This window comes from Hippocampus zosterae, chromosome 2 (genome assembly GCF_025434085.1).
Source record: "Hippocampus zosterae strain Florida chromosome 2, ASM2543408v3, whole genome shotgun sequence".
Lineage (NCBI taxonomy): Eukaryota > Metazoa > Chordata > Actinopteri > Syngnathiformes > Syngnathidae > Hippocampus > Hippocampus zosterae.
This window is the reverse complement of record NC_067452.1, coordinates 31,525,482-31,537,628: the sequence shown is the minus strand read 5'-3', so window position 1 is coordinate 31,537,628 and position 12,147 is coordinate 31,525,482. Positions and strand designations below refer to the sequence as shown.

General features: G+C 43.6%; 1 protein-coding gene across 9 annotated transcripts in view; it reads right to left on the bottom strand.

Annotated features, from left to right (window-relative positions):
* Positions 1–12,147, bottom strand: part of agrn (agrin) — a 262,280-nt gene that overhangs the window by 45,063 nt on the left and 205,070 nt on the right. For 8 of the 9 annotated variants that reach the window (XM_052059668.1, XM_052059671.1, XM_052059670.1 and 5 more), the window contains 4 exons: positions 11,455–11,579; positions 11,211–11,316; positions 4,667–5,092; positions 798–923 (listed from right to left, as the gene is read on the bottom strand). In XM_052059668.1, coding sequence (XP_051915628.1) covers positions 798–923; positions 4,667–5,092; positions 11,211–11,316; positions 11,455–11,579 — 783 coding nt within the window. The remainder of the gene's footprint in view (positions 1–797; positions 924–4,666; positions 5,093–11,210; positions 11,317–11,454; positions 11,580–12,147) is intronic. The other variant, XM_052059675.1, reaches the window with a different exon arrangement.

The following is a 12,147-nucleotide window of genomic DNA, read 5'->3' as shown; positions in this document are numbered from 1 at the left end:
GATCATATTCAGATATTAAAAAAAAAACAACACCACCATTTTCAAAAGCTTCCTCTTTGAAACTTTCTTTGATGATGACACTGCAAAAGGCCATCATCAGGTCAACGAAGGGCCATGCTGCAATTTTTCAGTCAAAAATGGATCTCCGTTCGATAACTCACACACTATGTAAACGTGTCGGACTAAAATGGATTTTGATTCTCAAACAAGCCCGACAACTACAGCATTTTATTGTCAAAATCATTGGGAGGGTCCTTGCAAGGCAACGAGACTCGGTGGATTCTGCCCCTGGAAGGGCCTACAATCCGTTATTTCTTTGAACAGATCAGTTTTATGAAAGGATCATCTTCTCAGTCATGACAAACTTTGGTCATATTTTCCCCACGTGAGATTTGTTTACGTTCAATCCATCTGTCAAAACTTGAGGGAGTTGATTCATGAAAGCAGAGAAAATACCAGCTGTTCATCTGTTTGTTACTGCAGATGGCAGAATATTAGTTACCTCAAAATAAACATTGGAAATGAACACAAAATCTCTTGAATGCATAAATTATAAAAATGACGGAAAAATAACATAACATAGAACATGTGAGCAAAGAGATATTTTGCAAGCGACTTCTTCACTTAATCAAAATCCCCATTTTTATAAGTCATTTTAAACCATGCATAACACTGTTTATTTATGCATTGAGATTGTGATATTTATGTAAAAGGATATTCAACTTAAAAAAAAAAGGGTCACTTAACCGAAAATCAGATTTGCGAATTGAGTTGATGAAAAATGAGAGTACACTCACGTGGACAGTTGGTTCCGTCTGGGCTGCTGGCTGGAGTCAGACTGTCAGGGCAGCATCCAAATTCGGTGTTGTCACAAGACGACTTGTCGTCAGCGACGGATATTGCCGTGTTTTCCAATGTGGGTCCTGGAGGGCGGTTTGGGGTGCAAATATTAGAAACAAGACGGCAAATTACAAGCACAACAATAACGATCTTAGGAAGTTAATACCACTCTGACAGTGCCTATCTTTGAGTCCTTCTTTATTGTTATGATTATTATTATTGATTATATTATCATATTTTTTTGTGATTTCATACATTTTCTGTCTTGATTTGAGAATGCACATTGTGATTAGTAGCATCTGCATTGTTTCATGACTACCTATTTTAAATTCTCAAACAGGAAGCAAAACGTGAAGCGCATTTTGAGCACTGTCAAAAGACCATGCCCACGTTGATGCTCCGCACTGGAGCAAAAACAGCAGTTGTGTATTTTAGAATCTCATAATGATGTGAATAATATTACATATACAATAGCACAACGAATACCCAAGAGTCTATGACTCTAACATAATAATAGAGTACAAGAAAGGATTATGACAGCGGGTAATAATAAAGGGCAGATACGCTTGCATCACATTCCTGTAAATTGCATACAATGTCTGTCTGATTGCCCGTTCCTGACAATTCACGCTGTCCTTTCTCACCTTTTATGTCAGTTGGGAAGTTTTATAATGAGATTGTTGACAAATTGGAATTGGAGAAAGCCCAAACACAGTAAGTTAGTATTCCATCATATTTGCAACATATTTACCGTATTGGCCCGAATACAAGACGGTGTTTTTTGCATTGAAATGAGAGAAAAAGTGAGGGTCGTCTTATATTTGGGGTCTAGACATTATACACATTCACGACGCTAGAGGGCGCCAGATATCATTGAAGCGAATGCTGAACTAGACTCCCCAGGCTAAAGTGAACCCCTGTCACGAAGAATAAAATTAAAAGTAGCGGTAGCACCAAGAAGAAAATAGCGGTAAGAAAGAAAAGAGAAAAAAAATAATAGAAGAGATAACACAAAATGGAGGAACGTAGCGACAAACTGGAGAAAAGTGGGTCGAAGATCAGCCAGGTTAATCGGCAGCTGAGGAGAAGTTATGATGTAATTTACATTTCAAAAACCAGAAGCCATTCATTTACGAATGTGATTGCACTTTAGAGTTGAATGAGGCAAAATAACATGCTTTTTCTCTCAAATATATTGTTATAATCATTTGTTTCAGATGTACTGTAATTATTTTCTGTATAAAAATTAATTTGGTGTTCAAAAAGCCTTTTTTCAAACTTGAGTCTTGAAAAAGAGGGGTTAGTCTTATTATGAGGGCCGTCTTATATTCGGGCCAATACGCTATTTAAAAAAAAAGATGAATGGGGTTTCCAAATAAAGAGATCTGACTGACAGCCGGCATCAATGCTGTCCCTTCCCCACTCTCACGAGAAGAAAAGTTATGCATGTATGCTTGTTGTATATGCGGCCGTCTTAGCACATTAAAAAAAAAAAAAAACAAGAAGTGTGTGGTCCCGTTCCCTGACCAACTGTGTAATATACCGCACAAGCAGTGAACCTCCATCTTCACTAATGACGGTGTCGGCGGCAGGGGCGTCTCGGCCGAAGCCGCGCAGTTTATGGCCGCTCGGCGATCAGAAATAATCATGGAGGCAAACAGCTAACGGCTAAACAAGTCGTAAAGACGTCAAAAGCCGGGAGGGGGCGGGGAGGGAGGGGGGGACACATTCTGCTCAAGGACTCGCGGTCAAAGGAAGGAGGGAGGAGAAAGATGAAGGGCTTATAGAGCATGTGTTGGAGTGTACTCTGTAGATTTATGGGTGCTGGGCCAAAGAGGAGAGGATGACTACGGGGAATATGAAGTGGCAAGGAGACTGCATCGCAACTCCACGGGGAGCCGTAAGAATAACTGTCACATAAACATACGCTAACACACGGACAGATTTTATGTGGAGATTTCAATTGAGCGCCATTACACATGCACGAGGTCTGCACACGCCCCACCACCTGCTTGATTTACATACTCTATTGCAACGGTACACTAACGATTTATTACAGTAACACGAAAGAATCATTCAGTAATAAGTAATAGAAGTAACAAGTAGTAAAAAGTTGCACTTAATTCAACAATTCACGAGTTTTGTACAATAAAAAGTTGGTTTCTAGGTTACCTCCACGCTACCATTAGCGGAACTTCCATCCATGCATTAATTTTTTATTCCGCTTGAGCTCTTTCTATTCCCGTTCTGCACATGGGCTGGAAGCTATTCCACCCGACTTTGGGTGAGAGCCGCAGGGCACATAAAGACAACTCACAGCCAAATTCACACCAATTGGCAATTTACAGTTTTCAATTAACCTCACATGCATTTGATTTCTTTTTGTAATGTGGTAGGAAGGCCTCAGCTCGAGATTTGAACCTCTCAACTCCGCTAACATTTTGGATTGCTTTGGATATGTGCATCGTTGTGGAATCCCATCATGCTACATTCTAAAAAAAAAAAAAAAAAAAAAAGGCTATTTGATATGGTACGGCACTTCAATAGACGCACATAAAGCTTTGGGAGAAAAAAAAAGCACCCGGGCATGGTTGGATACACTTTCATTCAGACAGAGAGGCACAAGACAGCAGGTCTGCTTGGTAAACACACTACATGCTCCTTGCGTCACCGAGCATTGGTCAGCATCTGACAGGAGGATAAATCTAAGACGCTTGGGAGAGCGAGGAGGCGAGGAAGAGGATGAGGAAGACCACATCGGGGGGTGGTGGGGGGTCACACTGTTCCAACCATCCTCTACGTTTGTTGCAAGCCGACAACTGAGGCGGATGGAAGGAGGCAAAACTAGACAGGATCTGAGGGGAAGGAGCCCGTCATCCCCAGGCAGCAGGGCGTATCGGGAAAGATTTGGGATGACTTGTCATGTGACTGTGACTGATTGAAGGCAGCCTACACGCACGCGCTCTCAACTCAAACCGCCCAGTCATATCATCCTCTCAATTCAGGTTCCTAAGAGACCCGGATACGGGCCAGCGGTTTCATCTGGCCAGCTCAAACTTTATTCTTCTGCTATTTGACTGTCGGAAGAATGACAGCATGGACGGTGGGCAGTGACAGTGAACCATGCAGATTGCTGTCTGACTCAAATTGAGATATCATGAAAAGAAGAAATCTCAGCATGTAAGCAGCAAGGCTGCAAACCAAGATTGAACGCCTGTCACCTTTAATCCTTCAGGCTGGACCTCATTAAAGCCGGGGCGTGATTTTGAAAACGACATTGCCACGTGGGCTCGGAAGCAATTGGGAAACCCCCTGCCAGTTAATACAGTTCTACAAATGCAAGTTAAAACTCTACCATGCAAAGCAAAGGCCATCAGCTTCTCTGAGCCCAAGCTCACCTGAACCAAAGAGGAAAAGACTGTCCGGATTGATCTCTGGGAAATATAGACTTGCACATCTCTGAGATCACACTTAATGCTAAAAGGTACATGGAGGTTTTAGAGCTACGCTACCATCCAAGCGACATCTGAAAATCAATATTCACAACTGTCGTTGTAAATTGAATCCATCTGGGACAGTGACCATCAAACCTGAACATTAATTGGAATTTTTTGATCACCGGATCTGATTAAACTGTGCAGGAGTGGTCAATGACGGAACATAAAGAAGATAATAAACCCATCTTCATACAGCATCTACATATTTGACTTGAAGTATTTGATGACATGAATATGTTATGGTATGACATTAAATATTTGGTCCATACTCACAATATGTTGAGCTGTGAAAGCATTATGGGTGTAATCATGAAAGAGCAAGGATTTACCAAAAGGCTCCTCCGCCCCACTGGCCTCTGGTGGTACGCCGCTACCCGCTTCCTCTTCCGGCTCCTCCTCTTCCTCAGCTTGGTCATCTCCACTAGGCTCCCCGCTGCCCGAACCCTCGAAAGAATTTGCAGCGGTCGAGGGGGCGGGGCTACCTTGAGAGGCGGTAGCGGTAGGGGCAGGGGTTGACTGTGGCGACTGAGGTTGGATGTGGATGGAGGGGTGGTGGTGGCTTTTTTGCGCACGGTGGTGTGTGAGCGTGGGTGAGGGCGTGGTGGCAGGGGGCTGCACCGTAGTCTCAGCAGTCTCGGCCGTTCTCGGAGGCGGAATGGCCCACACCAGGTTATGATTTAAGGGAGCTGGCGTTGTGATGGTGGTGGCGGTAAGCGGGGTTGGAGTGGGTCGCTCAGCCCGCTCGGAGATGGTTTCTGGCGGAGGGAAGGGGAGGAAGCAAGGAATGGATGAATGATTGAGCCAAGATGGAAATGTTGGAAACTTGTGACATTTGCTGTAATTCCCCCTCATAGTAAAACTTACACAACGGCAACAAAATATATATATTTTTTCCTGACTGATGACAAAAAATATGTACACTTTCCTTCTCGTTGATGGTCAGCAATGTCATTATGAAAACACACACAGACACACAGACACACAGACACACAGACACACAGACACACAGACACACAGACACACACACACACACACACACACACACACACACACAAAATTGAGCGCGGATGATTGTTCGTCTCTGTGTGCCCTGCGATTGGTTGGCAACCGGTTCAGGGTGTCCCCCGCCTACTGCCCGATGACGGCTGGGATCGGCTCCAGCACGCCCCCGCGTGAGGATAAAGCGGATCGGAAAAAGGGTGGATGAATGGACAAACAGGTAAAGAAACAAACAACAAACAATACACACACTGTTGTCCGCTCTTTAGATGTCAGAAGAAGGGCTTTGTGGTTGCCGTTATTTCATTTTTCCGTGGTAGCGGTCCAATAAAGTAATGATAAATATGCATAGTGCCAACAGATAACCACACAGAGCAAAATGCACTGTAGTGTGTCATCTGCACATTGTTGCAATCAATGCACGGTTTGAGTGAGTCTTTTCCGCCTATTTTCACGCTTACTATTTATTCATGTTTGTGTAACGCACGTATGCCTTTGAATTTTCTATCCATATTCACATGCTGCCTTGCAGAAGTAAAGCTTTAATCACCAACAGCCAGTGCCGCTGGTGATGAATGATTGATGGAAATAGGCCATGAAAAAAACAACCCAAGCTGCTTTAACTCAGGGCTTCAAAGGCGGCACTCCGCTCGCTGGCGCCAACGCCGTCAACGCCACCACAAACAGATACACAGCAAACAAGCGCTCATTCGGGCAAAGAATCACTCCGAGTATGGAAGAGAGAGGAGGCTCGCTGCCGAGAGACCATTATTACCCACGGAAAAGAAAAAAACAGGACATAACTCTGTTCTGATGAAAGAACGATAAATAGGACAAAAAGTCCTCCTGAAGAAAAGTGAGTAAATACGGAGAAGCTACTTAAGCAAGTTAGCTGAGACAAGCGGGCTTTCTTTGCATCCCTCACTGGCCATACTAATAAATGCGGGTGGGTGACATCAACACAAACCTAATTAGGATTCGCCTATCATTATGTGTACGGCCTACTCACGTTGCTATAATCACCTCCTTGACTGACAGTTCCTCACTGAGGTGTGAAACGTGATACCACCTGGGGCGGCGGAGGACCAGGCAGAGGTGTCAGCTTTGAGCTCGGAACATTTTTTTTTTTGAGTAGGGACAGATTTGGAGTGGGTCGCAAAGAGAAGTGGAGATGGTATCGTCGACATTGTGGCGGCATGCATTGCCATTCCCCTTGGCTACACCTGTCACTCCGCATGCAGGCTTAGTGTCAGGCGGCTGGATGGCTGTGCAGATAATGGCAGAAGCTAAGGTAAGAGGGGAGAAAAAGCGACGCTGCATTTACAAAAGCAGTGGAACTCCTGCAGGAATTGCAAATGGGAACCATATATGGGATTTTCAGCTGCAGAAACTTACACTCTCCTTGGAAAACTTTTGACAAGATTTTGAAACGAGGCTGGGGGGATCTTTTTTGTTCTTTCATCCATAAGGTCAGATAGCTGTAATTAATAGTGACATTATTTTGTTATAGTGAAACTCCTCTACAAAGAAACCTACATGGGCGAAAATACCCCCAGTGTGACAAAATCTTCATGCATTAACACCATTCCCACTTTCCTGCCCCCATACGAAAACCCTTGCGTTGTACGAAACCTTTTTCTCTGCTCTTGCCTCGCGACAAGATTCATTACAACAAAGTCTAATCCAACAGCGACCTCAACTGCTTTGTTCGGAAACGGCAACATCAACCACCACACTGGTTTACACATGTGCAGTAGTCCAGGAAGTATTTGTTATTGTTAGTTTCAGACGCACCATTTTTGCATTGCTAAAATGGCTACAAAACGGACCTTTGGATGTCAAGCAGCTAAGACATAAAGAGCTCTGACGCTGGAAGAGAGGGTAAAAGTGATCAAAATGAAAGACGGAGAAAGTCTTTCTTTCTACACTGACTATATGAAGTGTCAAATAAGTGTATGCTCATACTTATGCACTATTGGAATAAAAATAAAGAGTGCACATATGTTTGTGTGTGCGTGTACACATTCTTTTGTGTGTGTTAACATCTGAGATCAAATTTGCGACAGTGAAAAACCCCCTGTTGTGAAAAATCTCTTGCTGCAAACATGATTTCGTTGTAGAGGAGTTTCTCTGTACTTCACAAAAAGGCCTGAGATGAACATATGGGCCAACTATGTGTGTACACCAAAGATGCGGTCACATTGGTCGCCAGGCAACCACCCGGATGAAACAGACGGTAAAGATTACATTTGCCCCTCACACACTATGACCACCTTCTAATGGGAAAAACAAGCAACTGACGTTCACGGTGAGTCAGTGGTCATTTTTTTCTGAGTTTTGTCCAGTGTTTTTGTCTTGAGAGTGGCAGCAGTATGAGATGACTCAAACACTTTTCTCCCACTGATATGTCAAAAGTGTGCTGTCGACTCAAGGGTCAGTCAAGTCAAACATTTCGGCCCTTCTGAATTGAAAATTGTGCCCGTACAGTGTATGTTTATGGAGAATAGCTTAAGTATGAGATAGAAGGACATTCGGCCCAGCCTTTTAATTTTTGGGGGCTTTTCTCAATCAGATTGAACACTCCGTTAGCATTCATTTTTCTATGTTAGCCGGCCAGCAAACAGTCATGTCACCAAGACGGAGAGTAAGAAAAGAAATCATTGTCATCATGGTTTGTCTGGAAGCATGTATTTAATGTTGAAACATGGCTATTAAGATTGTTCGGGTTGTCAAGCATGTTCGGCTGTAAGGGGGAGAGTGAAGGCAAAAGACAGAGGCCAGAAGAAGAAGGGCGACAGAGTGACAAAGTAAACACGTTAACAAAGGCAGCAGTGGGAGAGAAGATGGCAGAGCAAACAATAGGGGGAAGAACGAGGGATTGAATAATGAGAAATAAAACCTCTGAGCACGAGCTGGAGAAGGCAACAGAAGCCTGACTAACACACAGGCTGACGACGCCATATGCTAGCATCATTTGCCAATTTGCTGCAAACCTACAGGTGATAACGCCATATGGGAGGAGGCTAAGCCATTGGCAAGTCACTGGCCACTTCCCACCATGGGAAGATTGCGCACAAATGTTTTTTTTTTCCCAGGTTATTGAAAGGCTTTATAGTTTGCAACACAGTGCTGCTTGCCTACCCCAAGAACCCGCACCCTCACACTATAAGTGGTCATGTCGTCATTTCCATTAAATGGTCACTCTGCTACATGGTATTTGTGTTCTGTTCCATGTTTACATAGAATTCAAGAAGATCATTGCGAAGAGTTTATGAAGGCAGCAGTCAAACATTTGCGTTATTTTATTTACTTTGGGAGAGGATTGCGTTCGACCTTGGAGCTTCCACTGCACCTCAATGCCTAAATAGTCACCCAAATCCATAAGCCCTTGGTGTTGCATTGTTGACAAATGCAACACGGTCAGCGAGTGCGTTCACAAATCTGCCATGTCTGCAAACTCTGCATGTACACAGCAGGGGGATTGAAGGACCGGGCTGGAGCACAGCAAGAGGAAGGAGGCAGAGCTAATGCTAATTCGCACCCAGCCACACGTGAAATGAGCTCCAGATCGAACCCCTGAAGCCTACAGGGGTGGCGGAGATGCTTCCCGCCACGCAACCGCATCCGTAGGGTGGGGAAAAAATTAAAAGATCTACCGTCAGGGCGCCTGTCTGTTCCTTCCCTGAGGGCTTGATAGAATGAGTCGAAAAGAAAAAAAAAACGAATCTGCTTGGAGGCGTCTTCTGGCCTTCCTTCCATGTGCGGCAACACTTGGCGAGGGATTACACACGAGTCACATGGCAACTGCCAGGCAATGGAGGCATGAAAAAAAAAAACACGGAATGAATTTTGGCAGCCTTTTTTTTTCCCCTGGTAACCCATCTCAGAACATGACCACTTTCCCTGAAATTTAAAGCCCTGCTTGGCTCCTGAAAATGGGGACAAAAGAGTCTAACAAGGAGTCACTCACTAGTAGTGGATGACTTAGTTATCCCGGTGACAGGTGTACAAAATCACCTGGCCTGAGTGCACAGAGAGATGAGGTGAAAGAACCACTTCCAGCCAAGCTGCTGCCAGTGGCTTATGTCCAGAGCCGTACAGCTGGCCCTCCTCTTCTTCACTGCAACATTTCCATACCGTCCCAATATGGCAAAAGCTGGCTGTCACTGGGGCAACATGATCAGACATGAAAGTCATGACCTTGGCTCTTGTGCCGGCAAACTAAAACACTGATCCCAACTGTGCCCAGTGGCATCTGCACCAAAAGGAAAAAGGAGATGTGCCTTTCACTCAATACACATCCACTTGGCATGTTCCATAACGTTTGTGACCGATTTGAATTGACACGCTTCACAGAAGGGGTTAAAATCATGACACCGTGTGAGTAAAATAGACAGACAGCCTGCCAGTGCTTTATTTATAATAATAAGAATAAGAAACCCTTTATTTGTCTCACAATGGAGAAATCCCCAATTTACAGCGGCAAAGTTGGCAGCCCCTTCCCCCCGCAGACTTTTCATTCCTATAAATCAGGGGTGTCCAAACTTTTTGCCAAGGGGGCCAGATTTTATGTGGTAAAATGTCGGGGGGCCGACCTTGGCTGACATTCTTTACATTGAACAACAATATTGTTCAACAAATTTTAGTAAGCCAGTCTGTTTCACATTTCCATTTTTATTTTAATTTCAACAATCTTAAGAATTTCTTTTGGTTCATTTGAAACAGGAATTTGAAATATGACATATCAGTCAATATAAACACGGAGTGATGTCTTGTTAACTCGTGAGTGATGCCCTCTAGTGTCTAAATGCTATTACTCATTTAGTGAATGCTATTACTCATTTAGCCACTAGAGGGAAGCAGTACTCTATGAAACATCACTCACCAGTCGACAAGACCTCAGTCAATGCAACACGTGTTCCATTGCGCCCAACCTGCGGGCCAGACGGCACTGATTTTATGACAGGGGGCCGAGGGCCGGATGAAATTCGACCGCGGGCCGGATTTGGCCCGCGGGCCGGACTTTGGACATGCCTGCTATAAATGTTCAGCAAATTTTCTTTCGTGACGTGCGCCACTTTGCTTTGACCTAGCCTTACTTTTAAACAGCTCTATGAATGTGGTGAAAATAGTTTGGATTGATCTAATTAAAATATCACTAAAAAAAAAATCAACACTGCTGCTTTGCTGAGTAATCGTGGTTAAAGGCATGGAATGTCTAAGGTTGAACATAATCTGTACAATTTTTGTGAAACTGATTGGTATTGGAATGTATACCAATATAGATATATACCAGAGAGATAGAGTGAGAGAAATCATTTAAGTAGCATTAAAATATGTCTGTCATAAAGTCATATCTCATTCACTTTCATAAAAGTGTAGGAAAAGGTGACCTACTACTATACAAATTATTTTAAATCAAAACACTATCTTTGACGAGGACATTTTTAATGAATTTTCCCAATTTCGCAGATGACAAATTTACATCTAATGTCATCTATGTATTCATGTATACAGATAAGGCTCTCAAATCTACATGGTTTCAAAGATTACCTCCTTGGAAGAGCTCTTCATTTTCTACATTATTTATGTTGTTCGGGGGTCATGAACTCTCCGGGCTGACTTCGGGTGAAAGGACAGGACACTGTTGGATCACTGAGTGGAAATTGACTCCAGATTCGGTCAGCACACTGCATGACTGATAATATCCACCAGCTCAAACTCAAGCATAAGAGTTTGGGGCCGGGGGTGCATATGTGAGACCAGGGTGTTAAGTGTTGTCATGTGACTGGGGCGACTGGGGCTGTGGGGGGGGGGGGGGTTTGTATTTGGGCATCTGTATGATGTGTGCATGGAGGCTTCATCAGGGCTCACCTGTGCATTGTCCAAAGTGTTGCACTGTGATGTCCTTGTCCTGCCTGCAGGCGATGGTCCTCAGCTGGCACTGGTCGCCATACGTCACCCCATCAGAACCGCACACCTGCTCCACATGGGCAGAGATGGGGAACAGTTTTTCATTCCCTGTTGGAACACGCTAGCAAACCCACTCAATTAAAGGTGACCCCCCCCCCCCCACACACACACACAGTCATGCACAGCACCCTTGTGAAATACACACCTTAGTTTTGTTGCGTTCATCACAGTCAGGTGAGGGGCACTCACAATGGGCCTGACCATTCACCTCAAAACAAGATGCTCCAAAACTACAAAGTAACTCATCACATGAATTCGGAGCCTCTGGACCTGAAAGAGTAATTAGTTGATATTATTAATTGATTAGGTTTAATCTTTCTGCTTGCAAGAGTAATGACATTAAATTAAACGCAACCGTATTTGGAGCCCCTGTTAAAATCTCTTCACTTTGTGTGAACATTGTAAACCCAGTAAACAATATTCTTGCTCTTATGTATTGAATATACTTTAGTATAACAGTATAATCAGCATAAAAAAACTATAAATATAAATACAACAAGAGGTACAAAGAGGTTTCCATCGGATTGTTCCGTAGTAAAGAAGAACTCTTTGAATCGAGCACTATTGTATGCACGCGCGATTTACGGAGTCGTTTTATTGACAGACGACCAGACTAACTCTGAATTATTGATCGGGTACATTATCTATGTATTATACCCTCATATAACCCAAAGTGTTAATATATTAATATAGTCACAAAGCAGTGTATTTACCTGTCAAATACAGAAATGAATAATTCAGAGTTTTCCTGTCGCACACGATTTCATCCAAAAGCAGCCTCGGTGGATCAAAGGGAATGTCATATTGCAAATATGTACCGCACTTCGGAATATTTTGG